Source organism: Epinephelus moara, chromosome 13, assembly GCF_006386435.1.
Source record: "Epinephelus moara isolate mb chromosome 13, YSFRI_EMoa_1.0, whole genome shotgun sequence".
In the NCBI taxonomy this organism is placed as follows: Eukaryota; Metazoa; Chordata; class Actinopteri; order Perciformes; family Serranidae; genus Epinephelus; species Epinephelus moara.
Genome location: NC_065518.1, coordinates 29,230,513 through 29,258,070, shown reverse-complemented (window position 1 = coordinate 29,258,070; position 27,558 = coordinate 29,230,513). Strand labels below are relative to the sequence as shown.

The window sequence follows — 27,558 nt, the reverse complement described above, 5'->3', positions numbered from 1 at the left end:
TTTTGATCCCCCCTATGTTAATCACTTATTGATGCTGTTTTTGAAGTATGAATAAGTCAATAAGTAATTTATTCCATTGAAATATCATTGATGTATTATAGAAAAGTGATTTATCTTTTTATAAATGACAAAAGGCACATCTGCCTCATTTTTGCTGTGGTATCATGATACTACTCAGAACCGTGATACTTTCACTGGTATCCTACCGTGGGTCCCAATTTTGGTACCATGACAACACTAGATTCCATTCGGAGTTGCGCAGTGAAGTGGCTCTGGTGCTGCTTAAAAAAAGTGTTCCCCCACTTCTAATTTTACAAATTAAGCACTGGTTATAGTACAGCGGGATCCCCCAACCATCGCTTATATTTATAGTTTTTTCGGTCTTAAATTCCATTCAAGGTGGCATTAAAAAGGTCTTAAAAAGTCTTAAATTTAACTTACTGAAACCTGCAGATACCCTGTCTTGAATAATGTCATAGTTATTACATCCTGCATGTTTTCATGTCGTTATTCTTATATGTTTGTGGTTTCAGGCAAAGCAAAGGAGTTTTGCTCTTGAGCAGCGCAACAGAGAATTGGCAACAGCACAAAGCAAACAGGTACAATTATAACCTCAAGCTGTTAATTAGATCTTGCTGCAGGAACACAAGTATAGACGCCTGTTTCTCCAAGTACCACATTATTTATTTGTGTCTCTTCAGGACTTGTTAGTGTTTCTGCCTGTGGGAAGCCCTTTGAGTTTGTCTTCCAGCATCCCCTCCAGTCTGGCTGCCACGCCGCCCAGTCCCGCCCCTCTCGGACCCCCAGGATCCAGCATCTCCTCAGGCATGAACGCTAACGCCCTGCCCTTTTACCCCACCAGTGAGACTGTGGAGTCAGTTGTCGGTAAGTAAAGATATACAAAATTCTGAATCAAAGGTTCAAATCTAAAATGACTGTAAAGCTGATGATGGTGTGGTGCGGTATGTTTTACAGAGTCAGCCTTGGATGATCTCGACCTGAATGATTTTGGTGTGTCGGCGTTGGAGAGGAGCTTGGAGAGCAGCTCAGCTCTGCCCAATGTGGGAGTTATGCTGGGTATTTCAAAGACACAAGAACAAACACATAGATCTAACGACAATTTGAATATGGACACGACATTTAGCAATATGCATTTGTACATGAGCATAACTTCTAATTATTTGTCTCCCTTTTATAGGAGGTAGCCAGTTTCAGAGTTCTGCCCCCGTCAATATCCCAGGATCCTTTAGCAGCTCTGCACCTTTTAGCTCCCCGTCACCATCTCCCCCAATCAGGCCGCACACCTCACCGTTTTTTTCTACTCACCTGTCACAACCTGGCCAATCAGAAAGCACTTTCTTGGGACCATCTCATAGCTCTTTAGGTATGTGGAATTTCATCTAAGACATCAAGTGGTGCAGTGATAATATGATTTTGCTGATATTTATTCTTTTCTCTGTAGGTCTGAATGGTATGAGCACTAATATCTGGGAGCATTTTCCATCAGGCCAGGGCTCCCCTGGTACACCCCCCACCCTCCTGCCCTCTGGCCCCTGTGCAGAGACTTCCAGGCTCAAACAGGAGCTGGAAGAAGCTCATAGGGCACTGAAGCAGTGGGGTCACAGCTGGAGACACACAGCTCAGGTAGGTAGGTAGTGGGGCATGTGTGCATGAATGTTTGTGAAACAGCTGTTTGAGTTAGTGCAGTGAGCTGCATGATTTATTCATATTGCAGTGACTGGGGGAGTTAATTACAGTTTTGACTGGGTATTATGTATTCTGTCTCTCTCAGTCGTGGGCTGCGCTGAAGGCAGATGCAGAGGAGTCACGTGCCCATGCAGCACGGTTAGCCATGGAAGCAGAGAGAGCCAGGCAAGCGGAGGAGGAGGCACAGAGACAGGCTTCTCTCCTGCAGGAGGCGCTAGAGAGCTTAAGGAGTGGAGAAAACCCCCATCTAGCACTGCATCAACTCCAGTTACTACACAGACTGCCTTTGGAGTCAGTCCTCAGTTTGCAGGCTCAACTCTGTAGCTGCTTACACGCTGTGGAACAGGTAATACCACAGACTCATAACACACATGTACTGACCTGCATGATAGATCTAAACATGCCTCTTCTTTGTAGAATCTATGATTGTATGTGTCACTGTAACAAATCAGTGTTTGTTGGCATTTTTAAAGAATATTAGGTAGTTGATGAGGTAATACACAACAACTCATAATTCTCATAATCAGACTTAACTCCTTTTTTAAAATTAAGTAACAGTTATGGCAATTATAGATATCAATGGATATATCATAGATATGCTTTTTGACTGGTTAGAATTCCAAGCCAACATATCCACAATGTAACTTTGACTCGTAGCAGTTCAAATTAAACATATCAACACTTAATTTCTCACTGCTCAAAATGTTAATTCTTGATATCAAAAATGAATTTCTTTCGAGTGGAAATGTTCATTGAAGGTATCTGTAACTTAATTACAACCAGTCAACTTTTACCATTGACCTCTATTTCAGATATTAACAGATATCGATAATTCAGTTATGATGTGTTGTAATTCCTAGCTGACATATCCATAATGTAATTTTGACTTTGCATTTCTACTCAATGATATCAATAACCCACTTCTCACTAGTGGAAATGTCAATTCTTGATATCAACATTTCAGTTTTTACTCATCATTGTAGGCATCCACAATTGTTCTGACATTACAGATATCAGAAGTGGAATTATAAATATCTAAAATTCAGCTCTGACCAGTCAGAATTAAATTATTGATATGTCATCTTGGAATTGTAATTAGTAAGTAAGGATTTCAGATAATTTCAGATATGTAAAATTATATGTCAGACACCTGAAATATAATGGAAACTAGTGGAAATTATTTTCATACTAGTAACAATTATATTTGAAATATCTACAGCTCCTTTTATAACTAGTCAGACTTTGATTTTAGATACATAAAAGGAATTTCCACTTGTCATTGTCAATATCTTCAATGTTATATATACAAATCTGAAATTAATATGACAACCATTGGCTTTGTGATATTAAATTATATGTTAACGCCCACATATCAGAAATGGTTAGTTGATTTGTCAGATATGTGGGGAATGCAGTTGATGATAGCTGAAATGGGACATTACATTTCTACTTGTCACAGTTCTTTTGCAACATGTTGAAAGTTGGAAATTGTAGATATCAGTAATCACTATTCTTACAAGTGAAAAGGAGTTACTGATATAATGAAAACTATCCATACATCAGTTTTGACGTCTTAGTCTAAATGCAGTTTCTACGTGTGAAAATATATTTGTAGCATGTCAAATTATTTTACAAATATCCTAAATTAACATTTCAACATGTCAAAATAACATTTTGACATGTTGAAATGTAATTTCTACTTGTAAAAACTAAATCACTCTTTGTCAGCGCTACTGATTAAATGTTAAAAGGGCATTGCCATAGTAATGTAGTGTGATTTTTTTTTTTTACAGTGTAAAAAGTGTCAAAAATATTAACAAATGCCTATTGCATGTTCCCAGAGCAAGTGTCAATTCTATTGTTTTCCGTTGTCATTCTTTTGCTGATGTTATTTTTAGTTTTCCTTTGCTCACAAAATAGTGGTGAACATCCAGCATGTCCAGTTTTAAAGGCTTGAATATTTTCCTCTGCGTTTCCCAAGGTGGTATACAGGAAACAGAGACAGTGCTGTGTGACGTGTGGAGAGCAGGGCTCAGTGTCCCTGCCCTGTGGCCATGGACTACAGTGTGAGAGTTGCTCCACCTCTACAGAGTGCCCGCTCTGCCCTGAACAGACCCTGGAGCAGCAGCTCTCTTGACCCCACAAACCCAATCGGACCACAACAGACCACCACAGATTCCAGACCAGTCAGTCCTGATTCCACAGATACCAGCCTTGGATCTCAACCGCCATCCAGAATTACGTCGAGGTCATTTTATAACATGTTAACAACACAAGCGCCGGACTGGTTTTGTATTTTTAAGATGACGTTTACTGATGAATGACCAGCACAGGTCACTAAGTGAAAGATCTAAATGTGGAATTTAGGATTAACAATTTTTCTAGTGGTTACCCATGGAACACCAGTACTTTTTACTAGTTAATGCTCTTGACCAGCAACACTGTTCTATACCCCTGTTCTTGATTTGTGAAGATAACCTTTTAAAGACCTGCTGTTATTTCTTCTCTTACCGTAACTATGAAACATTTACATTTATAGCTGAAAATCATATTTTGACATGTTTTTAAAGCATAAGCCCACCCTAAAGAGTGTCATCTATCCATCTGGACAGCCTCAGTGTGATTTGCAGAAGTTTCAAGATGTTCACTGTCACCTTTGTACAACAGAGGTTAATCGCACTCAAAGCTCCAAAACATTTCATATGAAACTTAAACCATTAGGTCTCTTTCCAGAAATCAGGACAGTTACAGTTACTACAGTAACTAAGAGGTATTTCTACTAAGATAAGCCCACTAACTGTATATGTCATATAGAACAAAGTAGAGCAGTACTCATGGATGAGATATGTGCACATATGTGAAGGTTAAACTACAGTGGTCTTTTTCCCCAGAGGTATTACTAATGCCTCTTTTCCACCAACATGGAACTGGTTCTGTTTGAGCATTTTGACCAAAAACAAACTGGTGCGGAACCCGAAAAGTTGGCTCACAGCTGACAGCAAAAAAATCGCAGGTTTTTCTTAACCTGAAATGCTAGCTGTGATGATCAGTGGGTGTGACATATTGTACAGGCTGGAAAGAGAATAGAGAGGGCACCAATGAAGGAGTCAAGTGAGAAATTGTTGGGGGGGGGGGGGCAGGCAGTGGTCTTAGTAATAGTTGGCACATGCTTGTATTTTTGTATTAAATCAGATATCTGTGATACCAGAACAAAAGCTTGCATGTAATCAATGCAATCTACCACTTTGCTTTTACCCTTTACTTCCACTGTGTGTTGTGCATTGCCCTCTATTGTTGACACATCCTTGATTACAACAGTTTGGCTCCAAAGTGGTGGAAAAGCACCAGAATAGAATCCAGAATAGAACCAGTTCAAGAACCAGAGCTAACTTTTTGGAAAAGGGGTATAGGTAATGCTTGATGGCCAGGTAGTGTCACTCTGGTTCACTCTGCTGTGTGCTCACATCCAATTCAAGCTATCATAACTAACTGTGTAATTTCTGAAAAGAGACAAATTTCGTTGTGTTGTGTTGTGTGACAGCAAAGATCTCAAAACCTTCCAGATGGATGGATGACACAGCAGGTTAGCAGTTAGCAGGGCTGTGAGCTTTCTTCAATATAATCAACAGGTCTGACTGAAAACACTTAAAGGGCATATTAAGCATCATCCAGACTATGATCCTACATTGCTTCAGCCAAAAGGGGGCCGATATACCAGTCTGCTGGTAGCGCTTGTCTAAATTATATTGAATTTCTTGTTTAATTTAGATTTATTTTTTTTCATGGTCAATTACTGAATAATAAATGAAAATATTTAAAAATGTAGAAATATTTGTTTAAATTTTACAACAGATGGCCTCTGTTAAAGCACTCAGGTTTTCTCTAATATTCTTCTACATAACAACTGGAAGAGGTAAGCATGTTAACACAATCAAGGCAAAATGTACTCAACTTGTGTAGTCTTTGAAATTACATGTTTTTTAATTTTTATTTAAACGCTTTTCATGTTAACTTGAACATACAAACGACTTTTTGTTAAAACCGGCCCATTTTCTATGTTTAAAATCAATGTGCGACAGGTTTCTCTGCCAAAATTTTTACATTTGTAGTAATCTTTGACATTTCACAGTGTGTCAAATGTAGTCTAATATATATATATTATATATATACACACATAGTTAAGTGATGTCATACTTATCTCTTGCACTGATTAGACAAAGCATCAGGAAGCAGACAGATATGTAAGGTGTATGAGGTTTAAAATGCAGGTGTGAAAGTGTTCATGATCACTGTGATGGTCTTTGGTAAACCCATGCTCGGCATACTGTCCACACACAGCTCATCCAACACCAGTGTTTCTTTCTGAGTGGATTTTTCTTTGTTTTTGGTACAGATCATTAAAACAAATTGTATATTTTTGGAGGATGGAATTGTCTGTGTGTGTCTGTTACAGTTGAATCCCCTCCTGGGACTGTTTCTCTCTCTGTCTTCGCTTCTTCACATAGGCCTGAGCCTCTCGCTCTCCTCTCCTGGACTCCAGTAACTTCAGAATGCTGTCCTCTGGAAAATGTACAGAGAGACAAGTTTAGGATTTGCAGGATAGTGAGATTGGCACTTAGATTTGAATTTGCTTATTTTAAAATACGGATAAATGCAGCTTTAAGGTGGGTACTTGTTATGTCCTTGTCTTAAAGACCGCTTTATACATTGAAGTCCGTGTTTAATGAGATCAGTCATCAATCATATTACTTCACCACACAACTGTTACCTTAAATGTGGGGTCAGATAGGGTTTAAAGGAATACTTCACCCCCACCCAGTCTGAGTTTGCCGTTGACTGCTCCAGTGGAGGCATGTTGCTGAGGTCTCTCCGAAGATTTAAGCAATGTGCTCATCTGCAGCTATGACTGGGAAGAGCCTCTTCCTGTAGCTGTTGTGTTTTTGTGTGTGTACTTACGCATTTTGATTCATATCAAACCATTTTCATTTAACTTCTTGGATAGGTCTTACAACAGAGGACACAGAGTTAAGGTCATTCCTTACCTCCTTCCAGGCCTTTGATTTACCTGTCCCTGTCACACCACTACTAACAGAAGACAATACAAGGCTTTTCTCAACCCCACTTCCCCTAAAATAACTTCAATTTCAGCGTCATAAAAGTTTTCTTTCTCTTTCTTTCTTTGCTCCATGTTCATAGGTCGAAAGGATGCACCTATCCATGGTAATGATCACCTCCATATATGGTGGTCACTGGCTATTCATGGGCGGGGATGTATGCTGATCGCTGACTAGTGGAGCAAGCTTTCAATTTACAATTGATTGGCATTCATTAACATACACACATGCCTATGATCAAATCTGAGTTTACTGCAGCCTTCATGAATCCGGTGTAGGTTTTTTGTATCAAGGATTTTTATGTGCAAATCTACTCACAGATTCACAAACATTTCATGAATGAGACCCAGTAATTTTACCCCGTTAAACACTGAAGCTTCTAGTCTACCACTGCCTCGATCAGTTAGTTTGTTTGTGTTATTGTGTGACTTTGGTGTTTTAAATGGCTAATTAATATAAAAGAAAAATTAAACCTGCTTCATTGGTCTTAATACCCACTGACGGATCGTACCATTAGGTTTAGGATGTATCAGAGGCAGTCGCATCTGAGCGGGGGTGGCGTCCTCTTTACCAACTCCTGGTATGTCCTTGAGGGCCAGGAAGGCCTCTCCTTCAAAGTCATCTGTCCTCAAGGTGTCGTGGTCCAGAACTGTCACCACCAGGCAAGCCCCTGGAGCCTGGCACTGATCCAGGGTTACCAGACTGTGACATGAGACAGAGATCAGAGGATGGAGATCAAGGGGGTCAAAAACAAACGGAAAGAGGATGGCTGTTCACTCTGGAGAATAACAACTGAAATGTGACATAGAATATTAACAGATATAAGACTAACAACTTACAATTCAAAGACCTCATCAAAAAGGGGGTTGAGATCACAGCTTTTGATCTGAGTGCAGCGAGGCTCTACCTCCCGAAAAACATGGTTAGGCTCCAGACACAGCTGCACAAAGGGATCGCTTAAACCTGGCAAAAGCATCAAAGCATTAGGCCGTCAGGAAAGGCTGCATAGCAATGTGCATTTCCTGTATATACCTATACAGCTGCAATTGTTCTGCATCTTCCTACCGTTAGAGTCCATTGGTAAGAGGTTGACTGCATTCAACACCTCAACTCTGAGTCTTTCGTCTGATCTCCTGTAGGACGTGAGGAGAGTGACTGCACCATATTTCTCTCCAATGTAATCCCTCTGTCGTGCACATAGGAGAAACAGAGAATGTTTGAACAACTAGCATGACCCTGTTGGAGCCTGAGAAGTGTTTATTGGAGACGCCTTCCTCACCTGCTCCCTTATTTTCTTTTCAAGGAACTTCTCCACAAGCTGCCAGCTGCTCAGAGAGTTGTGAGTCAGGTGGGATTTGAGAGCCTGGACACAGGAGAGAAAGATGAAATGTGAATGAAGCATATCATTAATGCAAGGGAAGTTGATTTGTATAGCATGTTTCATCCATAGTGACAATTCAAAGGGCTTTACATAAAACTACATAAAAGAACAGAGTATATATAAAGATTAAGAAGTATAAAATGCATATAACAAAAAAAAATGTATTTAAAAAAAAAATGACACACACTTATGATCCAACGAAATGTTTACTTTAGTTACTCACTTTGTACTCATCAGAGTGGAGTGTACCCAGAGGGAGCCCATTGCCCCCAGCGTGGAAGCACTCCTCCAGACACTGAAATTCACACAACACAAAATAAAATGTAGCATGAAGCTAAGGCCCCCCAGTAAACCCCAACATGTTGTTTATGCATACATTCAACTAGTGAGGTAAAACATATTAATTAGCAAGCTTTAGAGGTGCTGATAGGTGGATTTATTTGACCCTTGGTAAGGGCCCAGGCTAGCTCTTTCCCTCTGCTTGTAGTGTTCATACTAAGGTAGGCTAAGTGAAAACTGTTAAAGGCAATCTGGGCTTGGACATCATTTTCCAACGTTCATTCATTTTCCTCATACACACACATTGGGGTGCAACTATAAACCAGTTTATAATAATAGGTGGCAGTAGCTCAGTCCATAGGGACTTGGGTTGGGAACCAGAGGGTTCTTTATAATTTATATAATTGGAAGAGTGTTTAGGGACCTCAGTATGCAGAAATAATTTTGAAAGAAGGCAATGTTCCTTTTTTCCTCGCCAACATTTAGCACAACTTTGGAGAATTATTTGCCCCCTTTCTGACAAGATCGTAATTAGTACCAATGGATGCTTTACGTCCTTTAGTTTAATATGATATCTGTGTCTTCACTGTAGCTTTTAAACTGAGCCTGATACAGCAGGTTTTATTTGCAAACATTAGTCTGCCTCACTTTTCACCTTCAGCTCAGCTTTAATGATAAAATGACATTTATTTATCATGTAAATACATATCAATTGTTTTGTCAGTGATATAAGTCAGTAAGTCAATTATTGTACTTGATCCAATTTAAAGGTCAACCATAGACATTTTCACCGCCTGGTGAAATGAGACGAGATATTGTCTTGTTTTAGATATTGTGATATTATGTTGTCTTTTCCTGCTTTTAATGGCTGCATTACAGTAAACTGATGTAATTTTCTGAAATGACCAGACTATTTAAGCTGTTTTATACTTTGCCTTTACCCATAGCATGGAGTAAAAATGTTACGGTGGTTACTTCTTTTTTCATATCTGTTACTTATTCAGTCTCTCTTACAAACTCGGTGCCACCTAATTTTGCACCATGTAGCAGTGCTGCTTTAGATGGAGATGGACAGTATTTTATGGCAGTGTGTTACTGTATCACGCCAGAAAATTTGCGAAAATGATCATGTCTACCCGGGTGTCATATTTCCGTCACTGCCCATCAGAGCCAGTCGGAGCTGGAGCCNTTTTTTTGGGGGGGGGGGCTTTTTGCCTTTAATTGAGAGGACAATGTGGAATGGGGAGAGAGAGAGAGAGTGGGGGGGGGGGGTTGCAAGCCAGAATCGAACCTGCGACCGATGCAGTGAGGCAGTGCCTCTGTACATGGAGGAGGCTCTATCCACTACGCAACCGACGCCCCATCACTGATGATTATATATTTAACATCTCATTGTCTAAATATTTTATGAAAGCACCAATTGTCAACCCTACAATACTGTTGCAATATCATTATCAAGGTATTTATTAAAAAATATTGTGATATTTGATTTTCTCCGTATGGCCCAGCCCTGCTTGGCTCTTTAAGTGGAATTCTTCTGAGCCGAACCACAACCTAATTTACTACATGACTTTACTACAATACTACTATCTTCTGCCTTGGTAGTTGAGATAGCTGCACAGCTGAGGACTGACCTGCAGTGTATACAGCAGTCTCTGGCAGAACACCATGAGCCCTTCTTGCTGTGGATGCTTAGTAGCCCCCTGGTAGAGTATCTTCACTGAGTTATTCCACAATGGAGTCAGAAGACTGGACACGAGAGAAAAAACAGGTGAGGTGATGCAGAGTGAAACACTGGATTAAATCAACATGGAACCATCAGAGCAAGGCAATAATTATAATATAAATCTGATCCATAGTTAATTTTGTCAAAGTAAAACTTGCGACTGTGACTAACATGTTTTATTGGGGGGTAAAAACGCACATGTTCTAAATATCGAGGGGAACTTGTTCCCTGCGTCCTCCTGTCCTCCCCAAAATCTATGCCTATGCTTTAAATGTATTGAAAAGAAATGAATGTAGGACCCCTAGACTTCCTGGCAGATTTGGTCCCCGCCAGTGTTGACTCCATGGTTACGGCCCTGCATCAGAGCTCACAATGAAAGAACTGTGACCTGTACGTACCTATTGAAGTTCTCTTGAACCAGGTTTTCATTCATATAGTGCAGCTCTTGCTCCAGGTAGCGCATCAAAGGCGATACAGCCTAAAAGAGAAGAGGCTGGCTATATCAGGCATACATTAAAAGGCATCTGTGTTTGTGTTACACTGGCAGTGACGGTCACCTACATCCTCTGTAGACTTGGAGGGAATCCTACGCCTGGTTGACATGCTTCGGACGTGAGTCTCAATGTCTGTGTTTAACTGGAAAGGCAGACAGAATGCAGATGGAGAGGTCATGTTGAAGGCTTCTCTTTAATCTACATCATCATTTTGTTTTAGTTCCAAGGATTTAGTGCTGATCAAATGTTGCACGTTAAATGTCACACCTTTTTCCCAAGAGTGTCTAAAGCGGAGCGAATCTCTCGGCCGAGGACACTCTGGGCTTGCTGTAGCTGCGAGGGCAGAGTGTTTTGGAACTGGCTCTCCCCTATCACATTTTGGGTCCGTTCTCGAAGCCCCGCCCAGTTCAGCTGTGTAGGTAGTTTGGTCAGCACTGACCGTAAGTGCTCCAAGTCATTCACCACCACACACAACTAGAGACAGAGAGAGGAGAAATATTTGACATGTGTATTATGTAGCATTAGAAATTTGTCATTTCTCCTTGCCTGTCCTTACCATGTTGATGGCACTGCCGTGGTCGGAGTTCTCAGACAGCACCCTGACTCTCTCTTTCAGGATGTGACAGTAGTTCACCACAATCTTACACACATCCTGAAAACACACAGAAAGCAAAGGTAGACCAGAGACAGCAGTCCCATGCTCAGATAATCTGACCAGTAAAGCGTCTGTTTAGGACCATGTTAACAGCAGAATACTGTACCTCAGTGAGTTTAACCATGAGCATGAAGGCCTCTTCTGGGTCGGGCCAGGACAGCTGCTCCCACAGCTGGCAGATGGGTTGGATACATGCCACCAGGTCCACTGCTGAGGAGCTGTGTTTTATAGGCACAGCACCAGACTGCAGGGGCTGGAGCTAAGAGGAGAGTTGAAAACATTTGACAGTACTTCCTTTAGATTAAATTACCTATGTTTATCATAGTAATAAAGCACAAAGACATGATTTTTACCTGGTCTACCTGGACCGCCCTCTCCACCCTGTCCTGAGTTGTGCTGAACGCCTGGTTCAGCCAGTAAGGCAGAGCCTCTCTGAAGCCCTCTTGAAAGTTTGTCAACTCAAGTAATCCTCTGAAACAACAGTAAGAACTTTAACATTTTGATGTTCATTCAGTAGGCAGGGTGGGAGTGTTTCTGCTTGTAGTTGTATCTTGAAATGATTCACAATCTGCATTTCTCAGGAGGTATCGTTATGTGGGAAGATTGTGGACAAGGTCAACTAATATAAAAGTAGCTCAAAAAATGTATAAATTATGATTTGGTATAACAAAAAGCTAAGAACACTTGTAATAATTACCCACAATTAGTGGGCAGGCAGGTGAAATTGCAATTTAAAAGTAGTGGAGAAACAGTTGAAATAATGAGATAATAGCAATGGATAAACAGTGGAAATATTAGCTTAAAGTAACGTAAAACAGGTGAACTATTAGCTAAAAGTAACGTTAGCTAAAAGTAACATTTATGGATAAATATGCTAGTTAAAATAATAACTGTTAGCTAAAATCAGGTAAAATAATTAGCTAAAAGTACTAGGTAAACAGGTGAATTAATTAGCATTTGGCCAGGCCTATAAGTTATGAATAAAAGGGTAACATAATTAGCTAAAAGTAACAAATAAACAGGTAACATAATTAGGCCAGTTAAAAGTAATGGATAAACAGGTGGAATAATTAGCGTCTAGCTAAGTCTATCGCTAATGAATAAAAGGACAACATAATAAGCTAAACGTAACAGATAAACAGGTAAAATAATTAACTGAAAGTAACAGCCCTTAGCTAGCTATAACTAATGAATAAAAGGGTAACATAATTAGCTAAAAGTAATGGGTAAACAGGTGAATTTATTTGCGTTAAATAATGTATGAAAGGGTATTATAATAAGCTTAAAGTAATGAATAAACAGGTGAAACATTTAAAGTCAGCTAAAAGTAATGAATAAACAGGTGAAACATTTAGCGTTAGCTAAAGTAATGGATCAACAGGTGAAATAATTGACAAATTTTTATTAGATAATTAGGTTACATAACTGACATAGCTAAAAGTAAAAAAATAATAAAAAAGTACGCAATTGAAATAATTAGCTAAAAGTAGCCTAATGAGTAGACAAGTGAAATGCCTTTGCTCCTGCCACTCTGCATTGTTAGCACGGATGCTAACAAAACCAACCAAAACATAAACAGTTCAACTGTTATTCAATAGTATCAATATCAAATACCAATTCAGCTGTATAAAAATATTGAAACAACATCCAATTTTATGTAGTGTTACTTAACTTAATATAAAGGTGCTGACCTCATCTGATAGGGAGGAGGATGTAATGGGATTGGAAATAACAGCCGTAGAATAAATTAAGGGGTGAATATGATCACTGACCTTTTCTGTAAGAAAGCCTTGTCTTTGTGGATGGCCTGCAGGCTCAGGTAAACAGGGAACAGGCTGTTGGCTAGAGTCTGCTCCATCTGACCCTCAATCAGGGATAAGGTTTCCCTCACTTCCTTTGCAAGCTATAGAGCAGAGAAGAGGTTAGACTGAAGCGTACAACAGAAGTTTGTCAAGAAAACTGAAAGTTGAGGGCACACAAACAGTTCAATTTGCCACTTACCAGGGAGTCAAACTTCTTATAGACGACAGTGAACACATCCACTTGCACGGCACTATAATAATGAAGGAAAAAAACAACAACACATTAATAATTTAATGATGAAAAGAATTGAAAATATTTCTCATGTAGTTTGGTTCCTGTCTTGAAAGCCACAGTTGTCTCTATTAAGTTTTTTGGACATTTTTGTGAGTACCATTAAACCCAACATGACTTCTTTTTTTGTGCCAGCCTAAAGCCCTGTTATGCATTAAAACCCAGTTTGGTTTGGTTTGACATATCAGAGCAAGAAAAGCACAGGTGTAACTAATAGCGTTTACAATGGCCATTTTAGTGTCCCAGTGAGCCATTCCAGTCAGCCAGCAAACACAAAACCAGGACTCTGGAACTGACAAACCTAAATGTTATGCAGCCAAGATCAGTGTTTATTTATCACACCTGGTGACACCAAGTCAAAATGTCTGTCTATTAATGGAGATAAGTCAATGCTTGTACTTCCAGTAATCCAAACATCCCACTTTACCTGACAAATACCCTATTCCAGGCATCCTTGTTGTGTTTTATGTCTTCCTGCACTTCCCCAATCAACCTGGAGAGGGCGTTCACAATCTCTGACAGTTCCTGTGTATCAGCATGGTGCAAAAACAATATGACTTCAGTACTGTGAAATAATGGAGAAACCACATCATCCTCAGTTCCACATTGTGAAGGCTTTCATGATGTTGCTTACCTTTGTCATTGGCTGATGCAAACCCCTCTTGATGGTAAACCATTCCTGTGTACCTGTCTGATATACAAGTCAAATTATAAGTCATTAAAGACATATTATGATATACATACTGTTGGCAGTAATGTCATTTATATGGTTACTGACCTGTATTGCATCGCCGACCTCATCATGTAACTCAAACTGAGCTGGGTTCAGTTTCTGAAACGCCTGAGTCTTACAGATCTGGACCAAGATCCTGAAAAAAAGAACATTCCTATATGGCTTACTCTTTTTAATTACAGCAGCTATGAATATATAAAGACAACCATGTGTACCTGAGCAGTGTGTGTAGTTTCGGAGTAGCACTGGGAGTTGGGGGGAAGATGTCTCTGTATTTGGCCACCAGACACAGCCCGTACTGCAGGAAACCATGCAGAGAGTCCCCAAGTTCCTGTTTCTGTCAGCAGAGTGCAACACCTTTCTCAACCCTCGTGTACTTAGACAATACGTTCTGGTTTCTTTTTAACATTTTGTTAAAGGAAGCAGGAAAATGAGGCATAAAAGAGCTTATACTTATCGAGTTTTTAGGGAAACAGAAACACGTAAACATAACTTTAATTATGTTTTGTATGTAAAATCCTTTTCTACAAGAAACTAATAAAATGTCAAATAAATGTAGTAAAGTTAAAAGTACAATATTTGCCTCTATATTTTTTACTTTCCATCACCGACAATGCAGTGAGCATTTCTACCTGTTGGTATGGCAGCTCCTGCTGATGCCAGTGGTACTCTATACTGGTTAGCTGTTGGAGCAGCACAGACGAGTCCACCTCTAAACTCTGGTACAGCTTGCTGTAGGCCACCCACTTCCTGTCAAGGTCAAAACATCCACACATTTACTAAGAAATACAACTAAAAGACTACATGGCATGCGTCATTCCAGTGTTAACAAAGAGCTAGACTATATGTTACTGCTATCATTATATCAGTACAAATATTTTTGGATATTCATTGGTGAGTGTATATAAAATAAAACTTTGTCAGAATTTGAATGCAATAACTTTACATAAAAACCTTTGAAGAGACAGTTGACACCAAAATCAAAAATACTTCCTCTTCCCTGTAGTGCTATTCATCAATCTAGATTGTTTTGGTGCGAGTTCCTAAGTGTTGGAGATATCGGCCATAGAGATGTCTGCCTTCTCTTCAAGATAAAGGAAGTACCAAAAAATGCCTTTAAAAAACTCAAGTGCAATGTCTCTTTCCAGAAATCATGACTTGGTTACTCAAGATAAACCACACATGTTGTTGTGAGCAGTTTTACGTAGGAACTATTTTCTTTCTACTGAGCAAAACCCACCAACCGTATCCCTGCACATAAGGAAGTGTGCATCTACTCATGAAAGGCTTGTGCTCGTGGCAGCGCAAGATGTAAACATTAATGGCGTCCTCCTCGGCTGAGCTTTTAGCTAGCTCAGTGGTGCTAGGTGACACTTCCTTCTGTGCAGTGATGTGGTTGCCGAATATAGTTCACTAGAGAGAAAATAATTCCTACATGTAAATGCTCACAACAAGGTCTGTGGGATTATCTTGAGTAACCAGGTCATGATATGTGAAAACAGACATTGCTGTTGAGCTTTTCAAACGAATATTTGGGGCCTTTGAGCACCACAAGCTGAGTGCCACCTCGTTCCATTATATGAGAGAAGGCAGACATCTCTACAGCCGAAATCTCCAACACACAGCTACTTACCTTTAAAATTTGTGTGGGATATTTAATTCAGACAGTAGAATTTTGAAGTAATATGTTTCTATCACCTTATACAATATTACTGAAGGCTGATAAATTATAATAATTAATGGTGAAATGTATTATACAGCAAAAATTTTGTGCATTTATTAACATGGATATGCGTCTGTTTTTTGAGTGCATCAATTCCCTTCAGTGTGTGTAAGGCTCCAGATCTGGTCTGCTAGATGTTAACATGGTGCTTACGCCAGGTCCTGAAGAAAAGGTGAGAGGTCATTCTGAGTAGCGTAAAGCTCCAGCAGAGTCTGAGCCTCGCCACACAGTGCCCCTTTCCAGGGAGCAGAACTCTAAGAGAGACCAAACAAGATGGTAGAGTTAAGAGGAAAGAAAGAAAAGTAAGTGATTTACAACTAGATGGGATGCGTGTGCTTGTCCTTTACCTGTTGCTTGGAGATGTAAGCCTGAACAAACTGCTGCAGAATCCCACAGTAGTTGATGTAAGCATTACGACCAGCACTCAGTGTCCCGTCTCTCTGTCAGACACAAAACACAAATCCAGTTTCTAAAATTGTTCCAAACTGAACTATATGCATACAGTTAAGCACATTATTGTCATATCCTATGCCCAATTATTTTTCATAGTTAAACACTGGTGTCATTAATTTCACTTGAGACCATAAATCCCAGTTCCTCTTCCAGATGCAACACTTGGCACTGTATTGGTGCACATCTTTTAATTTATCCTAATAGATGTTTCCATGCATAAATGTAATACATAATGCACGCAATGTGTTATGGGATGTGAATGCACTTTTTTACCGCTTTATGGATGAACTTGAGATTCAGGTGGCACTGGCCGCGGTCAGGATATGTCTCTGTTCTGGGCTCCAGATTGTACCAGTTGTCTTCAGTACAGTGGAGATCCTTAGGAGAGATGACACAAATGAGTATTCAGCTGGGAAGACAGACAAGAGTAACAAAGCAGATATAAGAACAAGAACATTTAGTACCTGTAGTTTAAGGACCACATTTCCCAAAAAGTCATCTGTGCCCTTCTCCTTTTTGGCCTCCTTGATCATCCTAAACAGGTACAAGTAGAAAAGTTCACCTGCTATGCTTGGTCATCTGTTTGTGTGTGAGTCATAGAGAGAGTGTGATACCTTCGTAAACTATTAAAGTTGGTTTTGATCTCCTCTAGTTTCTGAGTGAGTGAAACCTCTTCGTCCTTATCCCTGCAACAGGAAAAGCACTGGTGAGATGATTGTAATGAAAAAAGATTTCAAAGCAGAAACAGTGGAGCTCTGGATGTTTTCCTCACCACATCTCGAGGTGGAAGCTGGCACCGGCGATGTCTCCAAACTCTCTAAACCAAAAGGAAAGAAAATATATAAGAAAAAGAAATTTCAACCTTGCTCACCTGGCATAAATACACACATTTAGACTCACAGTACAAAGGTTTGGTTCCAGATAGGGTTCAGAGTCTGCTTCTTTATTTCTGACTGGTAGATTTTGTCATCGGATACAGCATCCTTTACAATCGATTTACAGGGTTTGGCTCTGGACCGGCGTGTTCGGCTCTCTGCTTCATCCTCCATTATGGTCAGCAGGCAGTATGGGTCACTGAAACCTGTTCAACACACATGAGATCGTCAGTAGACTTAAATCATACAGCGTGGTGACATGTAACAAAATTTAGAGATACCAAGAGACTATTCCACAAAGACTACACACAGCTGAAAAGAAGTGAAAGACCAGGATAAAATGTCCACATGAAAACATAAAGTTACCTGAAACACAACATAAAATGTAATCTTAAAGGGACAGTTCACCCCTGAATTATATATTTTTTCTCTTACCTGTAGTGCTGTTTATCAATCTAGTATTGTTTTGGTGTGAGTTATTGAGTGTTAAAGATATCGATAGTAGAGATGCCTGCCTTCCCTCCAATTTAATGGAAAATTAGATGGCACTTAGCTTGTGGTGCTCAAAGCTCCAAAAAATACATCTGAAAAACTCAACAGCAATGTCTCTTTCCAGAAATCATGACCCAGTTATTCAATATAATCCACAGATTTGTTGTGAGCAGTTTCATGTAGGACCTAACTACACCCAGCAGCCAAATCACTGCACAGAAGGAAGCATGCATCTACTGCTAGCTCACTTAGCACGACTGAGCTAGGTAAAGTTACAGTTACAAGGAGGATGGCCACCCTGCAGGAGGCGTGCATCTAATCATGGACAAGAGGCTTGAGCTCCTGAGACTGTGAGTAGGCTACTAAACATTAATGGCATCTATCTCAGCTGAGGTGTGACGTTAGCTAGCTCAGTGGTGCTGGATATGCTAGCAGTAGATTCACTTTCTTAGCAAAGAAAAATAGTTCCTACATGAACCAATCACAATTTTAGTTTAGCATGTTAGCATGCTAACATTTGCTAATAAGTACTGAACACAAAGTTCAGCTGAAGCTGATGGGGATGTTATTAGTTTTGCAGGTAGGCCTGTCTGGTTAAAAACCAACAGGTTGGACAAATATGGATTTTGGTCTACGATGACACTAGAGGCAAAAATCAGTATTATTCAACTGCAATTGATTCAGAGGGGAACATGAATGTCGGTACCAAAATTCAATGGCAATCCATCCATTAGTTGTTGAGACATGTCACTGTATGTAATTCTAGTGGTGACAGGTGAAAAATGAGCGGTCATCAAACTACTAAGGTTAGATTTCCAGGGAACCACGAATGTCTGCACCAGATTTTGTGCCAATCCACTGAGTAGATGTTGAGATAATTCTTTCTAAGTGAAAACTTTGAGCTGCTGGTGGCCCCAGATGAAAAGTCAGAGGATCACCAATGTCATTAGGATCCATTCATGCTCACCAGTGACGTCTTTTCCGAGGATTCCCTTGGCTTCCTTTACAGTGGCCATGAGGCAGTATACTGGGGGCTGTAAAGGTCAGATAGTTATTTAGATAATATAGCCGCCTCAGACATGCAGATGACATCATTTCTGCCACTGGTAAACTAAATGGAAGGCGGTGGAAAGTTAAGAATGCTATAAATACATATAAGGGGTCTCTAAAGGTGCATTCATTGGAACAAACATGCTGACTTCCTTTTCTCACCTCTGTGCTCTGCACTTTCTCTGTCAGGCTTTTGTGTTCTGACTCTGTCATAGTGAAAGCCTGGTAGATAGGACAGATGGAACGAGAGAAAACAACAAACTGTTATCAGTCATGCACCAACACAGCAGCAGAGTTATGTGTTACGTGGGAAGCCAAAGTGTTTACCTCCATAATGTACTGGTGGAGCTGGCTATCTGTGAAGACCTCAGTTGATGACGGTTTACCCATCTTATGAGCGATGGTGTACAACAGCTCCTTGTACAGAGGCTTCAGCTTTAAAAAGAAACAAACCCAGTGAAAACACGGTTGGAAAAAAAAAACTTTTGTGTCAAGTAAAGCACATAAATACTGATACCTCCTGCTCCTTGTGTCTCCGCGCTTTCTCTTCTGGGTTTAGGTCTTCCTTGAAATCCTAAAGGAGAAGAGCAGGACATTTTGTCCATGATTGTGTCGAATGCATGATATAAATTAAATATTCTGGGGTGTAATTTGAGGTATTTGAAGGTCATAGAGTGTTGCCTACCCTCCTGTCTCGTGATTTCCTCGTCAACCCGAGTTTACGTACAGGGGACGACTAACAAGAGAAAGACAGAAAAAAAGACCAAAATCAGCCATTGTAAAACATATCCTTAACAGACCATATCAGTGACTTCACATGCTGTTGCCCATTTATCATAAATACGTTACATTACAGTTGACTACTTTCCAAATCATGCTGCTGTGTTAATGTCTTTTCCCTATTTCGAAACAGCCGTTGGTTTCCATTCATTTCCATTCAGAATACAATTTAGTTCATAGACTCTTGAAACTTGATTGAATTAGATAATCCACCAGATCAGGATGTTACCAGCCCATTAAATGGCCCTTATCTGTGCTTATAAGCCTCATAGGTATGAGTCAGAAGGAGCTACTGGTAGGTTCAGAGGGGTTTTATCCGCCTATTCAATGGCTGTTGCCAGTTCATTAGGTTTTGCTCTTACTTTCCTTAGGTTTAGGCCCTACCGTTTTTTTTCCCCGTTAAAGGGTTTTTTTTGGGGAGTTTTTCCTTATCCGCTGCGAGGGTCATAAGGACAGAGGGATGTCGTATGCTGTAAAGCCCTGTGAGGCAAATTGTGATTTGTGATATTGGGCTTTATAAATAAAATTGATTGATTGATTGATTGAAAACGATGTGGTCAGGTTTAGAAGAAGATCATAATTTGGCGTAAATGTTGGACCTCGGACTCCTGGGTGAAAGTCCAAGCCCTTTCATGGGAAAGCCCTATCTTGAGGCCCGTTTCCACCGCAGGAACTTCGGGGTAATTTTACGGGGCCGGGGCCGTTGGTGCGTGTCTCCACTGCAGGAACCACCCCCGAAGGACAGAGTTCCGGAACTTATACGGGGGCTAAACAAGTCCCTTCCTCGGAGTAGGTACTCAGAACGGCCCCGAAAGACTCCTGGCTGGGGCTTGGGGATTACTTGGTGCTGATTGGATATACTCAAGGGGGGATTGATGTCAACAGAAAGCAACAAAATAGCCGGCATTTTTAAAACTCAGCAGACGAGGGTTAGCTCGTTCATATAGCTTTCGCCACCATGTAAAAAAAAAACTCACTAAATGGCCCGTGAAAAAAATATTTTTTCCAGCAGATATCTTAGTTACAACATGATTGAGCTAGCAAAGCAGTTTTGTGTTGATATGTGTGGTATATATTCAGTTTTGGGAAATCACGATGTCTAGAAAGCATCAGAGGCTGCCGCTGACAGGGACAGCTAACAGCAGCAGCAAAGCTAACATCAGGACGTCATCTGTTAAAAGCCTCCCGTTGTCGGATAAGACATGAAACTACTCCAGATAGCTCAATCATGTTGTAACTAAGACATCCGCTGGAAAAAAATTTTTTTTCACGGGCCATTTAATGAGTTATTACAGACACCACTAAGGGCTATCAGCTAACGGCGTTCCTATGTCGCCCTGGTAAATGGTCGCGCAATGATTACGTCACACATCCAGAGCCCGTAACTTTACAGGAACCTTCCTCGTACTCCGCTCTCAGTGGAGACACAGCGGTTGAGAGGGCCGAGCGAGAGGACTTTCCTGTAGTAGTCGCATCCCACATTTCCCATAGTATAAGTCAGTAGTGTCTTTTACTTTCCGGTAAATGCTCATGTCCTTTCAAACTCCAAAAACCCAGTTTAAGAAGCGAAGCATACACACTTCGAGAGTAGCTGGTTGTACAGATAGGATTCTAAGCAGGATTCTAAAAGCACCTAAAAAGTTGTGATGGCAACATAAATGGAGTATGGTGGTGCCCATTCGACAGGCAGTTGAAAGCTTCAGAACGTTTACTAGAGACAGCCCAATGCAATTAATGACAAATCTCAAATTTATGGCACTTGATGACCAGCCTTTGTGCAATTTTGCCAGCTAATTATGCATTTGGACCTGGTACACTCTCCCCAGACACATTGCAGAGGTATCCCCACTCGCCCTGTATGATGTTGTCACCACACACATTCATAGTCTGACCAATACCAACATGAGCAACATAAGTTTTACCACAGACATAGAGACTTATGACATTAGTCCAGTGTGTATGTTTAGTTAAACAGCTCAGTGGCTGCATGAAGACTAACATGTTGTGTTAAAAATTGTGGTGTCGTTAGATTTGGTTAGAGCTATGGAATATGAAACCATCCGTCACTGCTCACTACATTTTAGCCATTCTCACCTAAAATACAAAAATGTTAAATTATTAGTCAACTTATCAGTTTCTGCCATGAGAAGCGGGGAATTATCAGTTATCCATAATATGCATCCCTAAAAATCTTCTATAATAAATACAAAAGAATTCACACTTTGAAATGCAAGGCGTACGTGTTTTACCTGTCTGTGTCTTGAAAAGCCATGTTCCTGAAAAACAACAAAGTAAATAAATGTGCCTATGATTAAATACAGGGAATCTAACCATGCTGTCAATGTACATAGTTCAGTGAAATCAAACTGAAACATAAAGGTATTGGTAGGTGACCTCATCTCAGCGTTAGCTCTAATAATAAATACGCAGAGACTGAAATACCTTCACTTGAAAAAAAAAAAAAAAAAGCATCACGAGGCTCAAGAAACAGTTGTGTTTGATTGCTGATAAGGCCTGCCTCACTAAGAGACTTCCTCTATTGCTGATAATAAAAGAGACTTAGAAGCAAAACCCCACTTAATATCAAAGCTGGGAAATTCAACTTGTAACCCATCCTAAAAATAAGTATGCAAATAAAACTAAACCGACCGCATCTCACACATACGTGTATAAGCATTTTCATTTTGTTTGCATATACAGCAGTAGCCTTGTTGCAAAACTACTGAATGCTCAAAATATGGCTCGATTAACATAACAAACAGTAGTGGGGAGTTTCCTTTAAATGCGTGGACTGCAGACAATTGCAACACACACAGAAACACACTGTTTGGCTGTCTTCCATGACAAATATGCTTCATTCTGCATCATCTGATCCAAGCATACATCCAATACGGCTGTGAATCATAGTCACAACATCTTGAAATAGCCATTTGGAAAACATGACTCAGTGTTTGGGGAGTAATTATTTTGACACTGTTGTAACTTGTCTGACAATTTTAGGTCTGGGGGTTTTTTTTGTCAGGTTTCACAAGAAAGATAGAAACATGTTTCATCAGCTTAACTCCTGAAAATCTGTGCAGAGATGATACAAATACAACCTAGAGAAACATAAAACACCTTCAGAGAAAAAGTAGATCCAGTGTTCATGTATCTGACAGCATCAGTTTCACAGCGCAGTATAAACTCAGTAGTTAGTAACTGGCAGAGAGCCAAAATGAAACAAATTTAGTAGACTTTAGTTCAACATATACAAGTGCACTGTAGTCCATACCTGTTCAGGTGTTTGCAGTAGGTTGGCTCCTGCGCTGGTGGGTTCACTTTGACTTGACATAATGATGCTAACATTTGACAAGCTGACTCCTGCCTGGTAAGCTGCTGTGCTGTGTGTGTGTGTGTGTGATATAGGGAAGCTGTGTGCTCGGTGTGTGTCGATGAACTATCACAAAGCTGCCGGAAGTCATCACTTCCTGTAGAAGGTGGTAACGTCAGTAACTGTGACTTATGACTTTTTCCTCCATCTAGTGCCCTGCAGCATGTCTAAATGCAAAAAACAAACCTCAGTCACTCAAAGTTGAAGCACAAACCCAAACTGTTGATGACTTTATTGGCTCTAGTTTTGCATGCAACGTTGTTACCTATACGTCTACTGTTATTATTTTACTGTTAGTTACTATCACCATGGATCCCACAATGAATCTAAATCCATGATCCATGCAGCTGAACGAGGCAATGAAACAGCATGTAACATGAGACAGTCCACAGCAGTCGCTCTGTGGTTTGTCTATTGTCAGCTTCACCTGCTTCCCATTAGGAAGTATTCTATTCAAAAGTTTATTTACTCCATTATACTATTGTAATTACTGCATTGAGAGTTCACGTCTGACAATACTTCAATGCGTATATTTAAACACATCTACACACATCTACGCACACGCATCTTCTGTAGACTCTCTATTTCTATTTCTGTGTAACTATAAACTGTCTACATCTTATCTATGACTATCGGTGCTTCTAAAATGTTTTGATGGTAGCTACATTTTTTTGTCACAGAAAAACACAATTTGGGATATAACAAGCACAAGAATGTTAGCTGTTGAAGTTGTCAAGGATCCCTAACTTGATACAAACTGGGTCACTGACTCCAGTTTTATATGAATCTGCATCAGGGAGGTCCTTCTGAAAGATTGTGAATGCTAGATATTATTAAGACCAGAATTCTATGGATGTCAACAACAGTCGAGGAGGAAACCATGAAGGGGGTGACCTATGATCAGAGGATTTGGATCAGTTCTATCGTGAGTTGAGTGCTGGAACTCCCCAAAGGACCCTTAACGTCAAGAACTACTCAACTACAAGAACTTTGATCTATAAAATGTCAGAATATAAAGCCCAAGTTAACATATTCAACATATTCGCAACTGTGCTGCAAGTTTGAGGGCTATGTATGACGTCATTGCCAGATGGCCTTTTTTGGCCTAATGATAGTTACATCACATCCTGTGTATTACCACATAGATGTGAAGAGTTACTACATTAGACACTGCGATTTGAGCTAAATATGACAGTTATACAACCTACTTTTTGATGGCATGTGCACAAAAAATCAGTTCGATTCATTCCCACTTTGTGTTTGGGACTGCCTATGTGAGTGTCAGAGAGAGACAAAGAGAGAGCCAGACAGACAAAGCCCTCCACTATTGTTGCCAACCCACACCATGAATTTGCATCTTCTCGCATCTTTCACAAGCATGCGGGTACTTTTGCAACCTGACCACTGGCTTTGCTTTGACTCATTCTGAGAAACACTGTTACTTACTGTAAGAGGCACATGCCATACACTGGGAATGCATAACACATCATATATCAAAGAATAACTGTTATGACCCTGTCCTATTTGTATGGCAGGGCATTTTAAGTATTACTCCATAGCCTATATGATATTGTCAAGCTGGCCTGTAACTCATCTGAAGTAGATGCTCTGCCCCTTGAATAGTTGGGATTCACCCTGCCTAGTTGAAATGTCACCAGGCAATTAGAGTCCTCTGTATTAACAGATGTAAATCTAAGTAAAACACACACACACACACACACACACACACACACACAGATATATACATTCAGTATGTGTGTCAAATTATGTTAGAATCTTGGGGCAGGACGCTTTAGCAAGGGAGCAAAACACCCAGGGGCATCCTGCCTCACAACATTATCTAGTATTTAGCCATATGTGACTTAAAATAGTTCATGTCTACGTATAGGAGTAGTATAGTATAGTAGTTTTACCAGCTTGCTAGCATTATTGGCTAGCTAGCCAGCAATTAGCATTGCTAGCTATCTTGAATTAGCCAACCTTTTTAAGCAAGCTTGCTGGAGATAGACATCCTATAATAAAAGCCTGACAGAAAGGTGACAAGGCTTCTAATAAAAGCCAAGGAAAATATTTTTCATAATTTTTTAATTAAAACAAGACAGTGTTTATAGCCATGCTGATGTCAGCATGCCAACATCCTCACAATGACAGTGCTAACATGCTGATGTTTAGCATACTAACTCATGTTAGTTTAGCATGTTAGCATGCTAACATCTGCTAATAAGCACTAAACACAGTGTACAGCTGTGACAGATGGGACTGTATTTAGTTATGCAGGTATTTGATAGGCCCTCTGAGAGTGTGCTGAGCTTTTAAGCCAATTTGACATAGTGGCCAATCGTGGGATTACAACTTCTGAATTCATCCAGTGATGCCATTGGGCCAAAAAAGTTTATGTCTTTTACACTGGAAAAGGGGTATCTGTAAATCAGTGGATACATTTTTCTGAGTGTCACACTCCCCATGAAATTATTCGTTCAGCAGTTGAAATTTGATCCAGTCTGATAACATTTCGAAAGCCTAGAGGAGCCGCATGATTAAATCATTGTTGCAGGACCAAACTAGAAGTTAGCCACTTGGCTGGTGAAGTCTTGACACTTACTCTACCCTGCTGAAAAAACCAGCATGGACCAGCATAGAAATTATGCTGGTCCATGCTGGTCCATGCTGTTTTATGCTGGTCCATGCTGGTCTGATCCATGCTGTTTTTTTCAGCAGGGGGCCCAATGATATGGAAGATCCCAGTAATTTTACACCTGGGAAGTCAAACTTTTTGGGCTTCATGTGACACTGAGCAACTTTCATATGAATGAATGAGGTCCTGCCCCCCAACGCTGTATCCAGTTCTATTTGTACATTCGTTAGCAAGATTTCAACAGCTAAACCAAAATCCATCTGCTGATCATAAAATCTGTTTGCAATCTCATAACTGATCCTGATAAAGGCCAAGGCCACATATAGGCTATCCCATAACATATGCTAATGCATGTATGTAACCATGGTAACACATATGCACAAGGGTATTTTCCCTGATTGAAAAAGCTGTGAAAACTGCCATCATTGTATCTGACTGTGTACTTTGTCTGTTCATAAAGTCCATTAAAAAGTGTGTGACAGTGATCCCACTGTATTAAACCCCAAATCTAACTGTAGCCTACAAGACGTCTTTTTTTCATCCTGTCTCTGTTTGTCATACTCATAACATGCAATTGATTTGCAGTCTAATAATAGCCTACTAATAATGCTTACAGTCATTTATTTCTCTATAAGCTCTGTGTGACACACTTTAGAAGCATTTAAGTGCTGCTGCATAAACACCTGTCAGTCACCAGAATTGGATTTCTCCAAACAACACCAAAACTGTCCAATCAGCGTGCTACCTGTTTACTTCTCTTGGTTAGTTTGCAAAAAGTCAGTGTGAACAGGAACCGAACCAAAACTAAAATGGCACAATGTATCATTTTTTCCCTCTGCTGTGGACCAAATGAACCAAACTACAGGTGTGAAAGCACCTTTCAACCCAGGCTGACCTGTGCCTGTTTACAGTCACTTAAAGTCCCTTTGTCTGGTTGGTTCCCTTCTGCTCAGTCAGCTGGAGGCTTTTTGGGATTCTCCGGGTTCGCAACAACGATCTTCATCCCCACTGCCACTCCAGCCGAGTGGGACAACCTGGCATCAGTGCCAGAATTATCATTCCTGCTAGCTCACCCTGCAGCAATAAAAATCATTTCCTGTCTTCGCTTCGCTGTGGTGGAGTGCCAAGTGGGCTAGATATGAATCCACAGTGTGTCACCACCTCCTGCACAAAGATGAAGAGTGATGATAATCTGATTTAGACCTAGATTTATTTATGATATGATTGTTTATAATCTTATTGTAAAAAGGTTGCTAGATCACAGGGCTGACACATAGAGACAGACAACCATTCACACTCAAATTCACACCTACAGCCAAATTAACCTAGTCTGCATGTCTTTGGACTGTGGGAGGAAGCCGGAGTACTCAGAGAAAACCCACCTACATGCACACTCTGCACAGGGGGGCTCCCCCACCCAGGGGTTCGAAGCCCCCACCAAAAATATTTGATTTGACAAATGTCAAAAATTTTGTCCCAGTTATTTGGTGAAACTTTTTAGGTTCAATATTCTGAGGTCCTTCATAGTGTGCATTTTTCCAAAACACTATATCTACTTGACACTGTAGTCACAAGTTTGTTTGTCGTAACTTTTCATTTATTTAATGATGCAACTGTTATGATTAAGGAGAGAATAAGAGTAGGATCAGGCAGATTGTAGCCGTTGGAAGTCATATTTATTAAATAGGTAGAGGTTACATTGAAATGTATGTAAAGACACTGTCATTTAAAATCATATGACCCTAAATTTAAGAAAATGAACAACTAAGACAGTCAAAACATCCTCGTAACTACATGCAAGGGCTGCACACGGGAAGAAAAAGCAACAATTATGACTACAAGACATACGTTTCCTTCAGTGTCAGACATAATTATACTTAGCTCAATACAACTGTCTTATGTCAATGTCTTTCGGTTGCTTCACAAACTATGGTATTCTTGGACTAAACATACTCTGCTTCTCTGGGGGACAAACACTGTTATCACATTGCAATTAG

The 27,558-nt window shown here is 40.2% G+C and overlaps 2 protein-coding genes across 3 annotated transcripts in view; one reads left to right on the top strand and one right to left on the bottom strand.

Moving 5' to 3' along the window:
- The window catches only part of unk (unk zinc finger), an 11,008-nt gene extending 7,079 nt beyond the window's left edge, over positions 1-3,929 (top strand). The window contains exons 9-15 of one of the 2 annotated variants that reach the window (XM_050059945.1): positions 534-599; positions 702-885; positions 976-1,077; positions 1,199-1,384; positions 1,463-1,644; positions 1,793-2,053; positions 3,689-3,929. In XM_050059945.1, coding sequence (XP_049915902.1) covers positions 534-599; positions 702-885; positions 976-1,077; positions 1,199-1,384; positions 1,463-1,644; positions 1,793-2,053; positions 3,689-3,844 — 1,137 coding nt within the window. In that variant the 3' untranslated portion in view covers positions 3,845-3,929. Of the gene's footprint in view, positions 1-533; positions 600-701; positions 886-975; positions 1,078-1,198; positions 1,385-1,462; positions 1,649-1,792; positions 2,054-3,688 lie in introns of both variants that reach the window. The other variant, XM_050059946.1, reaches the window with a different exon arrangement.
- A 154-nt stretch (positions 3,930-4,083) lies between these two features.
- unc13d (unc-13 homolog D (C. elegans)) lies at positions 4,084-22,956 on the bottom strand. The gene is made up of 34 exons (XM_050059944.1): positions 22,828-22,956; positions 21,806-21,832; positions 19,462-19,512; positions 19,294-19,350; positions 19,104-19,211; positions 18,939-18,998; positions 18,694-18,760; positions 17,260-17,440; positions 17,132-17,176; positions 16,974-17,045; positions 16,824-16,893; positions 16,633-16,737; positions 16,254-16,346; positions 16,060-16,160; positions 14,816-14,933; positions 14,399-14,520; positions 14,229-14,319; positions 14,085-14,141; positions 13,878-13,975; positions 13,358-13,409; positions 13,129-13,259; positions 11,710-11,827; positions 11,463-11,615; positions 11,258-11,353; positions 10,969-11,175; positions 10,769-10,843; positions 10,606-10,685; positions 10,116-10,230; positions 8,426-8,497; positions 8,101-8,184; positions 7,887-8,007; positions 7,661-7,784; positions 7,333-7,523; positions 4,084-6,267 (listed from the first exon to the last, which is right to left on the bottom strand). The coding sequence occupies exons 1-34, from the start codon at positions 22,885-22,887 to the stop codon at positions 6,155-6,157; spliced, it is 3,315 nt and encodes a 1,104-aa protein (XP_049915901.1). The 5' UTR covers positions 22,888-22,956; the 3' UTR covers positions 4,084-6,154.
- Between the last annotated feature and the right edge of the window lie 4,602 nt (positions 22,957-27,558).